We start from the raw sequence: 21037 nt of genomic DNA, 5'->3' as shown, positions 1-21037 counted from the left end.
CCCCTTTGCATGACTTCAGGTTGGCTGTCAGCAGTTACCCTATACAGAGCTTGGGAAAATCTTGAGGACCAAATGGGAGGTCAGCAGCAAATGTGCCTCTCCCAGGCTCTGACACCTGCTCTGGAAGCACTCAACATTCAGTTTTCCTTCCAGAAGGCCTTTCTTGAAATAATCTGTAGAGTTTACAGCCCTCTGATATTTCGAGGACCCTTAAAGCATCTTTGTAAATGGAGAAACTGAGGTCTAGGGAAAAGAAGCAACCTTCCCTTAATTATATGGTCTGCTAGAGGTGGATCTAGAGCTAGAGGCCCAAGTCTGATTATCTACAGATGGCTTTGCCTCAGCGACATTCCTGTAGATGACTACTGAGTTGCTTTATGCAGGGCCAGCTGAGGCAGAGGGCAGTAACCACGTGGAGAGAGTGGATATCTCAGGGACTTCTATCAGCTGAGTGCCAGGCACAGGTAGTTACAGAGACTGGTAGTGGCCCCTAACCTCCATGGAGCTTAAAACCTAGTGAGGGGAACACACATGCATATTTCGGATGATATTTCATAGACAATCCTAACAGATACAGGGTGCTCAAAGAACACGTAGAGTACTGGGACAGGAGGGAGGATGACGATAGTAGGCGAGGCCCTGTGGTACAGCCATCTTTGTAGTGTACATCTCCTATCCCACCATGAATTCCTAAAACTCAGAAGAACTATAAACATATCTGAGACTATGTACCAGGAAAACTGAGATGATTAATGACAGGGTGTGCTAGCCATACAGTTTCCCAGCCCCAGCTAAGGGAAAGTGCAAGGGAGTTTCTGGGATACCTAAGGAGCTCCTGGACAGAAATGATTTGTTGGAAGCATGTACCAGGGTACTGTGGCAGCATGGGGTATGCTCTGTAAAAGTCTGAAACTGATTCTACATGGCTCAGTCATGTCCCTATCCGAGACTGTGAAAGATTTTTGAGAAATAGAGATCAGAATGTTTTCTTCAGGAAGATCACAATAATATGAAGGGGGCGAAACAGGAATCTGGGAGAACAGCTAGCTCCTATTTAAGATGTGTGTGACCAATAATTCATTATAAGCATTTTTATTGTCCCAAGGGAAGAGGCTTTACTCAGTCTAATTCAAAAATTCCCTCTTGATAAAAGATAATTTGTAGGAAAAAGGGATGGTTGGAAAATCATTGCTTGACTGGATTTTTAAAAAGCAGCTGGTTATGGATTATTAGACTAGTTAAAGGTCACCGGGCTCCTCCTAAAACTGCTATCTCTGTGGTTCCCAGAAGGGATCTTGAACTCATTAAATAAAGTTTATCATTCATTTTAACAGAAATGCTCATTTCTCCCAGGAAAGAGTAACTAATGAAAACAGATCACAAAGTCCTCCCTAGCTAAGATTTTGGACCATTTTTTTTCTTGTTCATCCCCACAGTGAGAGAAACAGCAGGAATATATATATATTTTAATCTCCTGTTGTCTTGATGGCATGCCCTACTCTTTCCTGATTATGTGGTCACTATTTATTCAAGAAATTGCATGCCTATTCTATGCCAGGCAAGCCTTATTGGGCCAGTGTTGGGAATACAGTGATTTGTGTAAAGGACAACTCTTGTCCTCACAGGGTTTGGTGTGTGTGTGTGTGTGTGTGTGTGTGTGTGTGTGTCTGAGTATTATACACAAATTTAAGAGGTGCCTGGGTGGTACAGTCAGTTGAGCATCTGATGCTTAGTTTTGGCTCAGTTCATGATCTCAGGGTCATGAGATTGAGCACCATGTCAGGCTCTGTGCTCAGATAAATAAATCTGGGTGGCTCAGTTGGTTGAGTGTCTACTTTTGGCCTGGATCTTAATCCTGGGGTCCCTCTCCCTCTGCCTCCCACACCCCCTTCTTTTTAGTGCTTTCTCTCTCTCAAATAAACAAAATCTTTTTAAAAAATAAATAAATTTAAATTGTAACTGTAATTTTGAGCTGTGCTTTGAAGGAGGAACAAAATAAGCGCAGTATCAGGGGAGACCTGTCTCAGACTTCGAAATCAGAGGAGATACCTATGAAGAAGTGACACTTGCAATTCACCAGGACTGGGATGGGGACTGGGCCTTTTCAGGGTCCTTTGGCTGAAGACATATCGGCCCTATGGAGGGTGGCTAAGGGGCAGAGCACAGGAGGTTATGTGAGATGAAGCTGGAATCTGGCCTCGCTATTTCAACCTGCTACCTGGTAAGATTTTGATCTTTATTTTAAAAGAAAGGGAAACCACTGAAAGGTTTTAATCAAGGGAGTGATTATGAGAAAGATGGAAAGAATCACTCTAGGTATTCTATGGATAAGCAGGGTAGAAAAAGAGAGAACAGACGCCCCTGTAGTCAAGACAAGAGAAGACAATAGCTTGGACTGGGGAGATGGCAGGACAAAAATGACCAAATGGAGAGATGCAGGGAGTAAAACCTACCAATATACACTTGGAGCTCCAAATTTTCCTTGTACTTAAAGTGGCCTTTTTTTAAGAAAAAAAAAAAAAGATTTTCTTTATTTAGCACACTCACGCAAGCGGGCAGTGGGGCAATGGGACAAAGGGAGAGGGAGGAGCAGATTCACCGCTGAGTAGGGAGCCCGATGTGGGGCTTTACCCCAGGACCCTGAGATCATGACCTGAGCTGAAGGCGATGCTTCACCAACTGAGCCACCCAGGTGCCCCTTAAAGTGGCCTTTGATAGGGCAGAAATTTTGTACAAGCTTAGCTACACCTCTGTGACTATTTTCCACAATATGCTATGGTAATTTTATTTCCCTTACTATACAGTACACTCCTTGAGGGGAGGGTTGCCACTGGGGAGAACTCTTCTCCCATACAATATTGACCTGAAAGCTCTGAGCTTTGGGAGGTGCTCAATATCTCAATATGTACATGTTTAATTGTAAAGACTACAGAACCCGCGCCTGAGTGGCTCAGTCCATTAAGCATCTGACTTCAACTCAGGTCATGATCTCAGGGCCCTGGGATTGAGCTCTGAGTAGAGCTCCCTACTCAGAGAGGAGCCTGCTTCTCCCTCTCCCTCGGCCTCACCACTGGTGTTCTCTCTCACTAGCTATTCTCTCTCTCTCTCCCAAATAAATAATCTTTTTTTAAAATTTTTATTTATTTATGATAGTCACAGAGAGAGAAAGAGAGAGAGGCAGAGACACAGGCAGAGGGAGAAGCAGGCTCCATGCACCGGGAGCCCGATGTGGGACTCGATCCCGGGTCTCCAGGATTGCGCCCCGGGCCAAAGGCAAGTGCCAAACCACTGCGCCACCCAGGGATCCCCCAAATAAATGATCTTTAAAAGACTACAGAAGATCTTCCTGTACAATAACTTCTTTCTGTACTACACTATAATTATTCAATTATAACTAATTATTCGTATAATTATATATTTAACACATCTCTCTCTAAACTGTAAACCCCCTAAAGACAGGGACCAAATCTGTCTTGGTTATTGCCTTATTCCATTGCCCAGCACTGTGCATGGTGCTCAGTAAATATTTGTCAAAGAATCTTTTTTTTTTTTTTTTTTAAGATTTCATTTGTTTACTCATGAGAGGCACAGAGAGAGAGAGAGAGAGAGAGAGAGAGGCAGAGACACAGGCAGAGGGAGAAGCGGGCTCCATGCAGGGAGCCCCATGTGGGACTTGATTCCAGAACTCCAGGATCATGCCCTGAGCCAAAGGTAGATGCTCAACCGCTGAGCCCCCCAGGCGTCCCAAAGAATCATTTTGTTGTTAAAAGTTTCAACCAAACATTTATGTAATACTTATTGTGGGGCTGTGAATGTTCTTAATACCTAAACACACTAACACATTTAATCCTTAGACCAACTCCATTAGGTATGTATTATTGGTGTTCCCATTTTTACAAATGAGGAAAACCAAGGCAGGAAGATGACCTTGTTAAGGGAGTCCGTCTTATCAAACATTGATGTACATTGGGGCACTCGGGTGGTGCAGTGGGTTAGGCCACCCACTCTTGGTTTCGGTTGGGACCTGATCTCAGGTAGTGAGACTGAGCCCCCTGTGGTCAGGGCAGAGTCCGCTTGAGACTCTCTCCCTCTCATCTCCCCACCCCAAGTAAACAAATCTTTTTTATTTATTTATTTTTTATTTATTTATGATAGTCACAGAGAGAGAGAGAGAGAGAGAGAGAGAGGCAGAGACACAGGCAGAGGGAGAAGCAGGCTCCATGCCCCGGGAGCCCGACGTGGGATTCGATCCCGGGTCTCCAGGATCGCGCCCTGGGCCAAAGGCAGGCGCTAAACCGCTGCGCCACCCAGGGATCCCCCAAGTAAACAAATCTTAAAAAAAAAAAGTACATTCATTCAAAAACATTAGCTGGATTTTTGACTGTGACAAGGAGCTGTACTAGGCCTGCAAAATAATCGTGGTTAATAATTTTGAGCAGCTACAAATTAAATATGTCAGGTTTGGTTTTATGTGCTTTACACGGGATTAGTTAAGCCTCACAATAACCTTGCAAGTTAGGCATCCTCAATCGCATTTGATTATTATGGAAGTAAAGGTTCGGCAAGGCTCAGCAACAGCAAATGCCACCAGCCGGCGGGAGTCTCATTAAACTCCTGCCTTTTCCTTCCCAGGTTAAAAACCCAGGACTCCGCCCCCTCGTCCAGGCCTGGCCCCGCCCCCTCGTCCAGGCCTGGCCCCGCCCATCCACATCACGCCTGCGCGCTCCCCGCGCCTGCCCCCTCCGCCCCGCCCACACGCGGCGCGCCTGCGCACTGCGTCCCCATGTGGGCTCGGGCCGTCGGCCGGGCCGGCTGAGCAGTGGCGCCGCGACCGCTGCGCTAGCAGGACCTGCCCCCCGTCCAGCGGCGTCCTGCTGTTGCCCTCCGCTCTCGATCTTCCCCCCGTAACGCACATCGCCATGGGCAAGAGCCGGACGAAGCGCTTCAAGCGACCTCAGTTCTCCCCTACGGGCGACTGTCAGGCCGAAGCGGCAGCGGAGGCGAACGGGACCGGGGGAGACGAGGACGACGGGCCCGCGGCCGAGCTGCTGGAGAAGGTGAGGCGGGGGCCGCGAGGGGCGGGTCTCGCGATGAGCCCCGGGGCCGCGCGGCGCCCCCTGCCGCGGCCTTCGCGCCTGCGCTCTGCGCCGCCTCTGACTTGCTCCCCTCCTGCAGCTCCAGCATCCGAGCGCCGAGGTCCGCGAGTGCGCCTGCGCGGGGCTGGCCCGGCTGGTACAGCAGCGACCGGCGTGGCCGGGCTTGGCGCGGCGGGACGCGGTGCGCCGCCTGGGGCCGCTGCTGCTGGACCCCAGCCTGGCGGTGAGGGAGACGGCGGCCGGCGCGCTGAGGTGAGCGGGGCGGGGGGTGGGGGGAGTCGCGGGGGCCAGCCAGCGCCCGGCGGGTGCCACGCAGTTCCCTTGCCTGCGGCAGCTCCGCACGCCCACAACTGCCCAGGGTCTCCTGTTTGCAGAGCGGGGATTTGAACTCAGGCTGCAGACTCCAGAGCAACCCACGCCGCCCGGGCCACACGCATTCCATCATTCCATCTGTCCGGTTGGCTGCTTTAGCTGCAGCAGCCATCTGGCCAACAGATCCCCCCCGCAGAGCCTCACCTACTTTAGGCTCTCTCCAAGAACCCTCCAGAGTCCCGAGGTTCCGTGAGCTCTCCCGGTGTACGTGGCAGGCGTTCTAGGTGCAGGGGGTTTGAGCAGGGCGCCGAGATCCCTGCCTTCAGAGAACCCATGTTGATGAGGAGACAGGAGACTAGGAAACTGGTAAAACAGGTAATAGTAGATAGTAAGAAGTGCAGTGGAGAATACCAAGAGGATGATGAGCCGGAGGTGGGAAGTTTACTTTAAATTCTGATCTGTAGATGACACTTAACCTGATGCATCGGAGCCAGACATGAAAATCCAGGGAGAAAGCATTCCCGACAGCGGGCACAGCAGAGAAGTGAGGCAGCAGAGGGCTTGGCATGGTGAAAGCACAGAAAGATTAGTGTGGCTGCACAGAGTAGACGTGGGTATCACAGGACATGGGGTTGTAGAGATGGACAGGGACTTGGTGGTAGCGCTAAAGGGCCTATTTTGAGCAGGAGTGGCCTGATCTAATTTACCTTTTGAAAAGGCTACTCTGGTGGCTGTGCAGAGAATGGACTGTAGAGGGGGTAAGAGTAGAAGTTAATATTTGCAGTTCTTGCAGCTCTGTTACATTATGTTTCATTCATTGATTTAGCAAGTATATTTTGTGTACCTACCATGCCCTCCAGGCAATGGGCTAGGCTGTGGGCATGCGTTTGTAAGCAAGACAGACACAATATCTGTCCTTAGTGGATCTTACAGTATTGAGGAAGACTGGCATTAACCAAATTAATCACACAAGTGTATAATTACAGCCAATGATAATTATGGAGGGTGCTATAAGAGGATATAACTGGGGGTTCAGGGAAGAAAACCATAAAGGAGGGATGGGGATTAGCCACATGCTGGAGGAAACTGCATGTAGGAAGCCCTATCCTCTCCCTGAATCTTAGACATGCTGAGAACTCCTGGAAGGTTGTGGGGACAGCTGATTCATCTCCGTATCTTCAATGCCTGGCACAGTGCTGTGCACTCAGAAGGCAAGCAAGCAGGGTCTTCCCAATTAAAATTCAGTTAAGCCACGGTTGCTTGGGGGCCTGTCATTAAGCCTCACCCTTGCTGCCCTTGAAGTCTTGATCCCAAGAAAAGATCCCATCATATAAGATGATGTGATTTGTTTGAATTAACTAGGAATCGTCTTCTCCCCTCTACTGCCCCTGTAGCCACATACCTGTGTATTATCTCAGACTTCAAAATTAAGTTGTTAATGTAGAGAAAGGATCAGAACAGATGGAAATCTGTGGATTGGTTCTGCAGCATCTTATAGAAATAATAAGCAGTTTTCATCTGGAAAACCTTAAGTACAGGTAGAAATTAATTTGAGAGCTTAAAGTGTTTTGTGACATGTGCTCTGAGAAAAACATATTTTAAATTCTTTGTGTAGAAATCTCAGTGCTTGTGGAGGTTTTGAAGTTTGTGATGACATGGTGACTAAGGATATCATGACTCCTCTGGTTGCACTGCTGAAAGAGGTATGTGGTTTTTAGAGCATCTTCATGGTAGTTTTTAACTGTAGCTTTTTGTATACACACTTAGATTTCTTTTTTTTTGTTTTTTTAATATTTTTAAATTTTTTTTTTATTTATTTATGATAGTCACAGAGAGAGAGAGAGAGGCAGAGACACAGGCAGAGGGAGAAGCAGGCTCCATGCACCGGGAGCCTGATGTGGGATTCGATCCCGGGTCTCCAGGATCGCGCCCTGGGCCAAAGGCAGGCGCCAAACCGCTGCGCCACCCAGGGATCCCCTTAGATTTCTTTAAAAAGATTTTATATATTTATTTGACAGCGCACAAGCAGAGGGAGCTACTGAGGGAGAGGGAGAAGCAGGCTCCCCACTGAGCAAGGAGCCAAGGTGGGGCTCAATCCCAGGAATCTGGAAACGTGGCCTAAGCTGAAGGCAGATGCTTAACTGAGCCACCCAGGCACCTCCACACTTAAAGTTTTTTATTTTATTTTATTTTTATTTTATTTTTTAGGGCTTTGGTATTAGTTATTTTGTCTTCCTCCAAACATTCTATGGGAATTTGATTTCTTTTCCTAGAAACACTGATTTCTCATCATTAATATCAATCTCTTATTTTGTTTTTCCTATATTTATATGCTAATTGGAAAAGACCGTCCTAATACTATAGACTAATTCCTTTAGACCTTAAATTTTATTTATTTATTTTTTAAAAGATTTTTATCTATTCATGAGAGACACACAGAGACAGATGCAGAGACACAGGCAGAGGGAGAAGCAGGCTCTATGCAGAGAGCCGGATGCGGGACTTGATCCCGATCCCGGGACTCCAGGATCATGCCCTGAGCCAAAGATAGACACTTAAACCTCTGAGCCACCCAGGCCGTCCCTAGACCTTAAATTTTATAAATTAAAATAATTAGTCTTTATGGATTGCTTATTTTTGTGTCAGATGGTGTTTTATGTATTATTCAATCCTTTTTTTTTATAACAATTCTTTTTTTTTTAAGATTTTTAAATTTATTTATTCATAGAGACACAGAGAGAGAGAGAGGCAGAGACACAGGCAGAGGGAGAAGCAGGCACCATGCAGGGAGCCCGATGTGGGACTCAATCCAGGGTCTCCAGGATCACGCCCTAGGCTGCAGGTGGCGCTAAACCGCTGTGCCACCAGGGCTGCCCTAGTATTCAATCCTTGCAGCAGTCCTATTTGAAAGGTGGTATTCCTGTTTTACAGATGAGAAACCTGAGGCATAATTTGCCATGGAGATTACATTAAATTTTAAAATTTAGTATCATCCCAACCTTATTGCATGATGTAGTTTAGGGATTAAGTTCTACTTGGGGCACTTGGGTAGCTCAGTCGGTTAAGTGTCAGATTCTTTTTTTTTTTTTTTTAAGGATTTTATTTATTCATGAGAGACACAGAGAGAGGCAGAAACATAGGCAGAGAGAGAAACAGGCTCAATGCAGGGAGCCCGATGTGGGACTCAACCCCAGGATCACACCCTGAGCTGAAGGCAGACACTCAACTGCTGAGCCACCCAGGTGTCCCATAAATAAAATCTTTAAAAAAAAAATTAAAAAAAAAAAAAAATTTTTTTTTTTTTTTTTACTTAAATCTTCATAAAGAATATCCACTTTTGGTGAAAGGCATCAATCTTATTCTGTTTAGAGCATTGGTTCTGAACTGGTGGTGATTTGCCCCACAGGGGACATTTGACAATGTCTGGAGACATTTTTGATCTGAGGGTAGGTGTTGGTACTGGCATGAGGTGGGTAGGGGCCAAGGATCCAAGGATGCTGCTATACATCCTACAATGCACATGTCAACCCCCACAACAAAGAATCGTCTAGTCCGAAGTGTCAGCAGTGCTGAGATTGAGAAGCCCTACTTTAGTGGGGACTGTGGCTTATGGTCGAGGGCCAGTACCGCAGTGGTACCAGGCACCAACTTTGGAGCCAGAATCCCTGGATCAGAATCCCAGCTTTGAGTTTGCTAAGCTACTGCTTTAGCAATCTGTCTGTACCTCAGTTTCCTATTTGTAGTGGACGATTGGGAATAATAGTTCATCTGCTTCACAGGTGTGTTGTCAGGATTAAATTACTTAAAGTGCTTAGAGTAGTGTTTTCCGCATAGAAGGCACTGTAGAGACAGTAGTGCATGTCCCCTTTCTGTGTCTGATTTATTATCTTTATTGCATTAGATGAAATACATTATATAAATTTTAAATTTAAAAATGTTAAATGGTTTGTATCCAGTTTGTATAGTGACTTGTGAACTTCAGCTGTATTTCTTGCCAGAAAAGAGCAGGATTGTGGGAAGTGTACTGCTTATGAGAATTTGATGAGCTCGTTAACCACTATAATTGCTGATGTTTAGTTTTTGTGATTCTTCACTATCATTAGCCTTTTTGTTTAATTATTCTTTTGAACTAGGGTGCTAATCATGATATTTGGTTACAGTGTAGTGCTGGCCTGGATTCAAATGAGATGTCTCCACAGGAAAAAAAAGATCAGAACAGAAATTCTGTTGAGAACATAGCCAATGAGGCCATGAACGTGCTGTGGAATATATGGTAAGAAATAGCCTCTTGCTACAGCACCACTCAGGTTACTGCTTTTTCTGTTAAACTGCAGCCTCTGTTCTCCTTGGTGGGCCCCCGTACCCTGATGTTAATGCTTGGTAGGAGGTAGTCTCAAGTGACCTAAGATCACCCCTCCCTCCTAAGCGCATCATTACATCTTTCTTTGCTTTAGAACTCTTCTCTCCAATCATTGCTGCTGACAGAAATAAGAGGAATTGTGGTCATTATCACCTGCTGCACCCCGGCTCTTCCCCACTACCTGCATAACCTTAAGCAGTCACTGTCTTAAAGCTGGTCAGGCCTTTGAGTGGTAGCTGCTTTGGCCTATGAGATGAATGAGACGGGGGCCACAGCCCTTGGCTGGTGCTTTACTCCTCTACCCTGGCATTGACTGTTTGACAGGGAAGTAGATGCCTAGGAAGAGCTCCCTTGGCCCCTGTAGGAAGGAGGCCGTGCTCTTGATGATGGTGGCGGTGGTGGGCTGAGTGGGCTTGCTGTTAGGAATGGAAATGCTAGCAACAGTATCTGGATTTACTTGTTTCTACTCAATTTTATGTCCTACTTTTCTAGCAGGATTCTACCAATTTCCTTATTTTCCAGTCAGCAGTGATGATAACTTCTGACCTAAAAACACAGGTATATCTTAGAATGCAGGACTAAGTTGGATCCTGAAAAACTGCCCACATAGCCGTCTGAACTTGCCTGTGGTATCATTTCAAACTAGTGCATGCATTCCATTAGAAGAAGTGGAGAGATCAGATTTGAGAAGGTGACATTTGAGCAAACCGGTGGGCACATTTTTCTGTGCACCAGATGACTTTAACTTATTTAATTGTTGGACTTAGAAATTTAAAAAAGTCAAAAAAATTTTTTTGAAAAGAGCCTGTAAAAGTACTCTCCATACTCACTTTCCTGAATGCCTATGAGCCCTGTCTATATCATTTCCAGTTGTCCTAGCTCTTCACATTTTTGTTTTATACTTCATATTTTAAATTGTATATATCATGCACATGAATATATCTGCAGGTACCTTAACGCATGAATGCCTTATCTTCCTGACTATACCTGAATTTCCTGTGGGCATCTTGAGGGTAGGCTCATAGTGTTGTAGTAATCAAATAGGTAGACAGACTGGCAGAAAATACTTTAGATAAAAGAATTGAATTTTATAATTTAGTCAATTCTGTTTAATAATCTGGTCAGCTCTTTTAGTGTATCATGTAAATGTGATTATGAGAAATACTCTCCTCTGGAAACATGGATCAGATTATTAAAATCAGCTCTTTTTACCCTATATTTGGTATGTATGTTTATTAATAACATTCTTTTTTTATATTAATAACATTCTTAACATTAATTCTAACTTTTTTGTTAAAAGACAGTGTAATTTCAAATGTATTAGAGTAATTTCTCTTTTGCAGACTGCAGGTCATGCTTACTGAAATTATAATAGCAGTCTAGAAGGAATGTATAAAATTAGTTTTATTTTCTTTTAAATTTGTGCCTTTTGTATGATAAGTATAGAGGTCTTTTATCCTCGCTTTAACTTACTGTTACGTGGTAGAAGGAACAGTAGGCTAGACTTTAGGAACCACCACTAACAAAATGTGTGATCTTTGGATAGATCACTTCACCTTTTGGGGCCTGGATGTCCTTATGTATAGGGTGAGGAATAGAAGTAAATGATTTCTAAGATCTCTCCTGGCTCCAGCCTCGTAAAGGAAACTGACATTGCAGGTAAGGGATTGGCTAAAATGTTCTGTGATAGAAATAAAAATACAGAAAGCCAGTTTTGTTTATGTGTATTGAATTTGAGTGGGCATCGGTTTCTTCATCTATAAAAATGGCGGGTGTTTGACTCCAATTCTTGGGTTCTTTTATAAAGCCTAATTTATCTTTTCATGAATTTCTATGGTTGATTTCTTAATGTTCAAATGTGAATAGTAAAACTTTTTTTTCCCCCTTCAATTTAGTGAATGCAGTAGTAGAGCAGTATCTATATTCAACAAAGAAGGGTGTTTGGAGATTGTATTAAAGTATTTAAGTAGGTTTTCCACCAATGTTGACCTGGCTATTTCAGTAGGTAAGTGAAGAAAAAGTGATGATTTATTAAGTATGTGTGGCCTTATTCAAAAATTTTTATTCCAACACAGCATGTTTATTCTACAGAAGTGATTTTTTTCCCCTCATTATATGTAAATGTGTAACTGAGTTCTGTTTGTTCTGAATCTTTTAAAATCTGTGATTAATACTTACATAATTTTCCTGCTCTTCACTCTGAAAGGGAGGAAGGTAATTATGTGAGCAGGTGCGGTTTCTAGTATATTACCATCCTTAGAAGGCTTTATTAATTCTTGAAGCATTCATCTCCCATTTACTGAGAAACAGTAACCCACAACTACCTGGCCTCTGAGCCAAAGTTAATTGGAATCTAGACTTATTTAAATGTCTTGTTTTGTTTTTGTTTTTTGTTTTTTTTTTAATTTTTATTTATTTATGATAGTCACACAGAGAGAGAGAGAGAGGCAGAGACACAGGCAGAGGGAGGAGCAGGCTCCATGCACCGGGAGCCCGACGTGGGATTCGATCCCGGGTCTCCAGGATCGCGCCCTGGGCCAAAGGCAGGCGCCAAACTGCTGCGCCACCCAGGGATCCCTATTTAAATGTCTTGTACCACTGTCTCATACTCCCAGCAGAAAACGGATAACCTGTGCTTTTTTTTTTTTTTTTTTTTTTTTTTTTTTTTTTTTTTTGAGAGGAACATAAGTGATTGAAATTTCACATAGGCCTGCTTCCCTTCTATGGGAGAGGGGAAGTAGAGTCTGGCAGCTTCAGCTGCCTTGACTCCCTCACGTTTTCTCTGTGTGGTATGGAGCATAGGGAGCCATAGTGGGGAACCCTTGTCCATTTGGAGAGACAGACTGGAGGCTGGGTGGCTCAGCAGAACTCTGGGGAGAGTAGAGAAATCATTGATGAAAAACATTTCTTTTCTTCCCATTATAATGGCCAGGCATCCAGCTGTCCTTTTATTTAATTATGCATTTCTCCTGGCATGGACTAAGTGTATTCCCTTTACTGATGCTTCTCTTGACTCTAATATATACTTTTAAGGGAACAGGAGAAAAAAACAGTGGAATGAATACTACTGGGAAAAATTAAAAAATCAGTTTCTCAAAATGAAATCTTTGGCAAAAGGGCGATTTATGAATAAATGTGGATTTTAAAAACAGTTGAACTAGGAAATTGGTAGGTGGCTTTTAATCTCAGAAGACGGTTTTTCTTTACAATTAAGGACATTCACAAAAGTTAGTTAATAGCTTTTATTTTTTATTTAAAGATTTTATTTATTCATTCATGAAAGACAGAGAGAGGCAGAGACATAGGTAGAGGGAGAAGCAGGCTCCATGCAGGAAGCTGGATGTGGCACTCTGATCCCGAGACTCTGGGATCAAGCCCTGAGCCAAAGGCAGATGCTCAACTGCTGAGCCATGCAGGCATCCCAGTTAATAGCTTTTAAAAGAAAAACCTCACTTCTGTTTTTGTATCTTTAGTCTTGTAGATTTATTTAAAATTTATTTTTCTCTAATAAAAAAAAGGATTAAAGTAATTTTGCATTGTATAATGTTTTCTTTCTGCATTTTGCTAGATTCATGAGTTTTTTTTATTTTTTTATTTTTATTTTATTTTTTTTTGATTCATGAGTTTTTAAACAAGTGTCAAATTACTTTGGGTTGAAAATCAAGGTTTACATACAGTAAAGTGAACTTCTGAGATTCTGTTGTATATATTAACATGGCTTTCTTAGGTCTTGTCTTTATGGTAGCAACCATAGTTTCTCTTGGCTTTTTGCTAAAGTGAATTTAATCAGTCTCTTAATGAAAAAAATTACATTTGGATATATGCGTGTATGTGGATTTGTATACAAATGCATTTGGGGAACTAAACTAGATCACAGCAGTAGCATGTATTTTGACTAATTTGGGTGGGCATGGATCAGCTGTGAAATTTTGAGACTGGAAAGAAATGGATTTGTTTGGAATACACTAAGAAAAACACATTTGGGCTTGGTTCCTCTTGTGTTTTAGAGATTTTTCTGTCAAAGTTGTAAGGCAATACCAGTTGTTTTGATACTTTCAGTTAGTTATTTCTGATCTGCAAAGTGTAATCCATGGTCTTGTTTTAATGCAAGGAAGGAGCTAAGCACTGAAGAGATCATAGCCATCTCTTCATTTACTCATAGTTTTATGTAAAATACTTTTTTTTCTTAAAGGAATACTGCTTCACCAGAAATAGCCCTAACTTTTAAGATCATACTGAATTTAAAGGAAGCCAGAATGTACCCAAGCCTGCTAAGTGTTGTCCCTGTGCTGGCCTTTGGTCCCCAGACTCTTTGTTACTAGTCCCTGATACATACAGAAATTGAGGAGAAACCTTTATAAATGTTCATTAGTAATTCCACATTGTCACAACATCTAAGAGCCTTTTAAGTTGTATTTTGTAAAAGAATAATTCTGTAAAGAATTAGAAATTAAAAAGAAAAGAAAAAAATCTTTCATTACACTGATAGTCTGAGGAGCCACATTTGCATGTACCGTCCTTTAAGTAAAACATACCTATTTTACAAAAGCCACCTGTGTCTGAAGAAGTTATAAACATACAAATGTTTAGTTGGAACTAGAGGGTATCATGCTAAGTGAAATAAGTCAGTCAGAGAAAGACAGGTACTATATGACCTTATTCATAAGTGGAATTTAAGAAACAAAACAGATGAACATAGAGGAAGGGAAAGAAAAAATAAGATAAAAACAGAGAGGGAGGCAAACCATTAAAGACTATTTACTGTAGGGAACAAACTGAGAGTTGCTGGAGGGACAGTGGGTGTGGAGGATGAGGTAATTGGGTGATGGGCATTAAGGAGGGTACGTGGTGGAATGAGCCCTGCCTGGGTTGAATACTATATGCAGCTGATGAATCACTAAATTCTACCACTGAAACTAATAATACAGTATATTTTAACTAAATTGAATTTGAATACAAAATTTTTAAAAAGTTGCAAATGTTTTCTGATGAGTTAAATTGTTGTAAATTATCCTAGCAGAATTCATTTGTGTCTTAATTTTTATCTTTGTAGCATATTGTTTGCAGACAGTGACTGAAGATAACCCAGAGCTGCTGAAATCTTTCAGTGCCCCAGCATTGCATGTACTGGAATCAGCAATGCTTTCTCCTGTCACTTCCATGGACTACATTCTATTAAAGACATTAGTGGCAGGTAAAATTTAGCTATAGGCAATAGTGTGCTTTTTTAGTAATTTGTAATGGGTAGAGATGGATTCCAAAATTCAATCATTCATTCATTTTCACCACATCAGGACCTTCTGTGCTTATATCTGTACTGAAAGTTGTAATATTTATGTGGAGATCCTTAATTCAAGAGGTTATGCAGGGCAGCCCTGATGGCTCAGCGGTTTAGCACTGCCTTCAGCCCAGGGCCTGATCCTGGAGACCTGGTATCGAATCCTGCATCAGGCTCCCTGCATGGAGCCTGCTTCTCCCTCTGCCTGCGTCTCTGCCTCTTTCTCTCTCTCTCTCTGTGTGTCTCTCATGAATAAATAAATAAAATCTTAAAAAAAAAAGAGGTTATGCATAGTTGTGGAGCCTTCTAGAATAGGTTTCTCTTCAATTTAACAAGTTACTGTCAACAGATAAAGAAGTGCTATTCTCAAGATCCTCTCTTGCTTCTGAACCAGTGAGTTCAGAAATGGACTCTGGGCATCTAAGACATGACCACTCACTTTTTTTTTTTAAGGTTTTATTTATTTATTCATGTGAGACACCCAGAGAGAGAGGCAGAGACATAGAAGGAGAAGCAGGCTCCATGCAGGGAGCCCAATGTGGGACTTGATCCCGGAACTCCAGGATCACACCCTGAGCTGAAGGCAGATGCTCAATTGCCGAGCCACCCAGGCATCCCACTCTCCTTGGGATTTATATCTCCTAGATGTAAAGATAAGAAATAACCTGGTGATCTGTTGAGTAGTGGGTAATTTATATTTTTTCTGTATATATCTTCCTCTTGCCCTTGCAGAGGTAAGGTTTTGAGTGCTGTTGATTTTTAAAGTAGTGAAATACATGTACCATAGACTTTACCATCTTGACCATTTTTGAGCATACAGTAATGTTAAGTACATTCATGTTGTTGTGCAACCAATCTCCAGGACTCTTCATCTTGCAGAAGTGGAACTCTGCACACGTTGAATAATTCTCCATTTCCCCTCCTCACACCCCTACTTTCTGTCTCTATGAATTTGACTATTTTAGGTGCTTCATATGAGTAGAATTATATAGTGTTTTTCTTTTTGTAACTGGCTAATTTCAGTTGTTTTATTATTTTTAAACTTTTGTTTTGTTTTTAAGTAAGCTCTACACCCAACATGGGACTCAAACTCACAACCTCAAGATCAGGAGTTGTATGCTCTACCAACTCTAATTCATTTAGTATAATGTCCTCAGAGTTGTCCATCCATGTTGTAGGGTGTGTCAGAATTTCCTTCCTTTTTAAGGGCTGAATAATATTCCCCTATATGTATGTGTCACATTTTATTTAACCATTCATTAGCAGATGGGAACTTGGGTCAGTGGCTATTGAGTAATGCTGCTGTGATTATGGGTGTACACATATCTGTTTAAGTCCCTGCTTTCAATTCTTTTGAGTTCATATCCAGGATATATTTTTATTTTACAGTGGCTTTTTTGTTGTTGTTTTCATCTGTCTGTTTACTTAATAGTAGCTTCTATTCTCTTTTGATAAATTAGCAAAAAACCAAGAACCTACTCTTTGGTTTGTCCATGAGACCTTGGAAATTTAGTGCATTTCATTCCTCTCTTGGAATATAAGAAACTGCCTAGAGGGCAGCTCAGGTTAAAATGAAAGAATGAGGCAACTTCATTTGTCATTTCATGTGAAAGTTGATCAGTATTCTCTCTGTCTGTTGCTGTGCGGTGTGTACGAGAGGCATTGTGTGTCAAGGAAGAGAGATGATTATGCAGGACTGTAATAAAGGGAGCTGCCTCTGTGCAAAGCTTGCTTTCTTTCTCTTTTTCTTTATTTCTTCCTTTCTTTCTTTCTTTTTGACATTTAATAAAAACTGAACACAGGCAGAGGGTTTGGGATTTCTGTTTTTGAAATTACACCTGAGCTTAAAAGAACCAATCTTGCAGAAACTGTATTTAATACAAGCTTTCACAGGCAAGTCCTTTGTGCTTATGTGCATTTTCCCCTCAGGCACAATTTGGAACCTAAAGGACATTATTCCATCCAAGAGTCAGGCAGAAATCATAAATGCCATACTGAAGATCTTGTCTGAAGTTCTGGACCTGGATGCTGGTGAGATAGTAATCCAAATGCAGGAGGCCGAAAAGCAGAGGTTAAAAGCCGCTGCAGAGACAGAGGACATACTAGGGAGCGCCAACCATGACGCTTTGATGGAAGATGATGAAATGGAAGAGATTCCGCACAAAAGAAAAGTCAGAAGGAAAACCTTCATTTCAGATTTGCTTCCAGTAAGTCAGATTGATGCTTGCAAGCCTTGATTAATATAGCTATTTTCTTCCAATAAGTATCCTAAGCTTTGTACAACACTGTCACAGTACAGTTAATTATAAAGTGAATTTCAGTAACAATCCATCATGTTTCCCCATTGGCTCTCTTTGCAATGTTAGAAATCTATTCCCAAAGGGGGAGCAAACATCTCTTGTCTAAAATGAGACTTTTCCACAGAAGATTTCCAAGAGGGGAGAGACCACTACTTTTGTGACACTTGAGAACCATTCAGTCATCTTCCTAACTCCTATGTCTCCCCCTCTTCATTTACACACTCTCCACCAGATTGTCTTCATACTGAAGGAGTTTTTATTTTGCATTCTTGTCTCTTTTATGTTAATGTTTATCCTTATCAAAATAGCAAGCTCAACCCTCATTAGCCCACTGCTGCTGAGCAGAGAAGGTTGGGTGCTTGTGAGAATTGGTGGTTTTAGGGGTCACTGACACACTCGTGTTGGTGTAAAAGAGCAAGCTCAGGTGCAGGGAAGGGAACATTTTAGCAGAGCAGGTCAGCAGAGATGGAGTCATACTTTGGGAAAATGTTCCCCCCAAGGAGGAGCGCAAGCAGTTGGGAAGACAGGAGGACAGCGACTTGGCTCTATTCATTCAGATGCACATTTTCTGTGTTTCTGCTGTGTGCCAGGCACCGTGCTGAATGCTGACACGAGAAGATGATTAAGACATTTTTCTTGTCTTCAGGGACCTTATCTGTCTTAGGAGGACAGACACATAATTAGGACATGTTACAATGCTTTTGCTAAGAGCAGGGTAGGGCTGTGCACAGATTTCTGAGGGAGTGGTTTGCATAGAGAGGCACGCTGGCTGGATAGCCCTGATGGGAGAGGAGAAGGAAAGATTGAGAAGGCTTTGTGGACAGAACAACTAGCTGCCTTGAAGGATGGTATAGGAACAGTGTGGTGAAAGCAGGTTACTGTCATTAGGTGGTCTAGTGGCAGAGAGATGGGTTAGGTTGTTGACATCTTTTGGAAGAGAGATGACGGAGTCTGACTTGGAGGAGTACTGGTCCTTTCCTCTCAGGCCTTCTGCGGTTCCAGGTTCTCTCCAGACCCACATACGGTGAACTGAACCTGACAGCTGTCTTCGGTCAGAGTTTTGACAAGTTTATGCCCAATATAAGAATTCTTTAAATGGAATATACCTGAAAATAGACATAACGGTGTCCTACTTTCCTGGATTCACAAAGTCTTGTAAAGCATGAATTGGTGGTATTTTAATGAAATCAAAATGTTGTAGTTAGAAGTGTTTTCCAAGCCTCCGTGGATAGATAGCCCTTAGGTGCATAGCATCATGTTGAGTCTGGCGGGTGCATGTAAAGATGAAGAGGCTGCCTCATCCTTGAGTTGCTTGCAAGTCAAAGTTGCTTCAGAATTGTAGCACCCCTTTTGGTGTGGGCAGGCATGTTTGAACTCCAAATTTAGTCCTTGTTCTGTAGTCTGAGTAGAATTGAAAATCAGTAAGACAAGGTAGGCAAAGGCAGAGCTGTGAGCCTTATCCTCCCAAAGGGGTATTTCTGAAGAACCCTAGCAATATTTTCTCTGCAGTTGTTACGGGAAGGGTAAGTTACAGATCTGGGACAGACGTGGTTTCCCCCCCAGGGAAAGGCAGGATGTGACGGATTAGGGCTTGGAGGCCCTGTGGCGGTGGCATGGCACGGATTGTCCCAATTAATTGATGTGTACAGTGTTTGTGCCGATTTCCCATCGGTGGAACTGGAGAGCGCAGTTGGGCTGTTCGGGAACTCTGAAGTATCTGAAATCCCTTGTGGGGAGGGGGAGAGTGGCACTTTTGATTTCCGCCCCCTCTTCAGCCTTGCTTTCCAGGGAGAAGGTGAGGACTGCAAGATGAGGTGGCATGGGCAAAAAGTACTGATCATTAACCGTTCAAGCATTTACTTTCCTTCATATTATTTAAAAATAGAACATTGGTGCTTATAAAATGCAGCATTTTCTCATAACAAAAGCTTGCTTTTTAAAGTCTGTTAGCATAGCTGAGTAGATCGGATTGATTAACATGCGGGTCAGTCAGCCAATGTTTAAGTGCCAGTAGGGTGCTGGACATCATGCTGGTATGTGCCCAGAATACAAATGTAATGGAAGGCTCTGGTCTTTCCCACTGCCCAAGGGCTGGTGCAGGAGGCCTTTGGAATCAAAACCTTTAATTGCATTACTTAAGAAGGTATAATCACAAATATGTAAAAGAAAGAACCAATCCAGGTTGTTATTTTAACATATGCAGAAGAGGAGTCACTCACCCAGCTTCCACAGTTATCAGTGATCAAATCATAGTCTGTTTTATTTTGTCTCTTTCCCCTCCCCCTCTCCCCTCTCAGTGCTGAATAGTTTGAAGCAAATCTCAGATGTCATAATATTTCATCGAGATTGGTTCTTTATGATTGTTTGATGACAGTAAGAAGCAGAACAGTTCTGAGCAGGAGAGTTCTTTAAAGAAGTAGAACTTAATTTCAGGGTTCTTCTGAGCCAGGTTTTCATATATCTCAAGAGGATCAGAACTCCACAAGAGCTTGTCTTTATTTAGCTTTGAGTCAACTCTAGTAAATGTTTTCTTGAATATCATACACAAAGCAGATAGGAATAATTTTTATATATGTTCTTTCCAGCATTAAAAAAAAAATTCAGGGATTCCTAAGCTACATCTTTTTTTTTTTTTTTTTTAAGAAAGGGGAGAGCACAGGCAGGTGGAATGGCAGAGGAAGAGGGAGAAGCAGACTCCCAGCTAAGCAGGGAGCCCAATGCAGGCAGGGCTCAATCCCAGGACCCTTAGCAGATGCCTCACCAACTGAGGTACCCAGATGCCCCTCAAGCTACATCTTTTAAATGAACACTTTGCTTTAAAATACATCTTATCAAAAATAATTATCTTTTAGTAATGATTTTATTTTAAATTTATTTTTATTATTTTATCATTGCTATTGATCTTAAGTAATTTCTGCATCCAGCTTGGACCTTGAACTCACAATCTTGAAATCAAGAGTCACATACTCTACCAACTTAGCCAACCAGGTGCCCCTATTTATTATTTTTTAATAATTTTGAACACACAACCGCTGGGTGGCTCAGCGGTTAAGCGTTTGCCTTTTGGCTCAGGGTGTGATCCTGGAGTCCTGGGATCGAGTCCCACATCAGGCTCCCTGCATGAAGCCTGCTTCTCCCTCTGCCTAGGTCTCTGTGTGTGTCTCATGAGTAAATTAAAAAAACCTTTAAAAATAATAATTTGAACATGGTTCAAAATGGGAGTCAGATTGTTGCACAAGAAGTTGCTAGAGGATTATAGATCAGCGTGAACATTCTGGAAAGGAGAATAGGGACACATCCCAGGATCTTCAGACGTTTCTTTGACCCAGTAAATCTGAGGAAATGAGATATCCAAGTAATCTGAAATATTCCAAATTAGTGTATTTAATGGATTAATACACTAATAATAATAATATTAATTAATATTTCACATGCATTAAAAGGACAATTAGAAGCCTGTTGAGACAGAGACATTCAAACAATAAAAGATACTTTTAAAAAAAAAAATATTTATTTATTTATTTATGATAGTCACAGAGAGAGAGAGAGAGAGAGAGAGGCAGAGACATAGGCAGAGGGAGAAGCAGGCTCCATGCACTGGGAGCCCGACGTGGGATTCGATCCTGGGTCTCCAGGATCGTGCCCTGGGCCAAAGGCAGGCGCCAAACTGCTGCGCCACCCAGGGATCCCT

At 42.5% G+C, this 21037-nt stretch overlaps 1 protein-coding gene and 1 long non-coding RNA gene across 3 annotated transcripts in view; one reads left to right on the top strand and one right to left on the bottom strand.

Moving 5' to 3' along the window:
• The first annotated feature begins 4761 nt into the window (after nucleotides 1–4761).
• Nucleotides 4762–21037, top strand: part of HEATR3 (HEAT repeat containing 3) — a 52470-nt gene continuing 36194 nt past the window's right edge. The window contains exons 1-7 of one of the 2 annotated variants that reach the window (XM_077898492.1): nucleotides 4762–5057; nucleotides 5176–5348; nucleotides 7024–7111; nucleotides 9569–9681; nucleotides 11664–11773; nucleotides 14822–14962; nucleotides 16976–17253. In XM_077898492.1, the coding sequence (XP_077754618.1) occupies nucleotides 4920–5057; nucleotides 5176–5348; nucleotides 7024–7111; nucleotides 9569–9681; nucleotides 11664–11773; nucleotides 14822–14962; nucleotides 16976–17253 (1041 nt within the window). In that variant the 5' untranslated portion in view covers nucleotides 4762–4919. The remainder of the gene's footprint in view (nucleotides 5058–5175; nucleotides 5349–7023; nucleotides 7112–9568; nucleotides 9682–11663; nucleotides 11774–14821; nucleotides 14963–16975; nucleotides 17254–21037) is intronic. The other variant, XM_077898491.1, reaches the window with a different exon arrangement.
• Nucleotides 16276–19704, bottom strand: LOC144314421 (uncharacterized). The gene is made up of 2 exons (XR_013380299.1): nucleotides 19566–19704; nucleotides 16276–18747 (listed from the first exon to the last, which is right to left on the bottom strand). It is a non-coding gene; the product is annotated as an uncharacterized LOC144314421 (long non-coding RNA).

Source organism: Canis aureus, chromosome 5, assembly GCF_053574225.1.
Source record: "Canis aureus isolate CA01 chromosome 5, VMU_Caureus_v.1.0, whole genome shotgun sequence".
In the NCBI taxonomy this organism is placed as follows: domain Eukaryota; kingdom Metazoa; phylum Chordata; class Mammalia; order Carnivora; family Canidae; genus Canis; species Canis aureus.
This window is presented reverse-complemented; position numbering and strand designations above follow the sequence as displayed.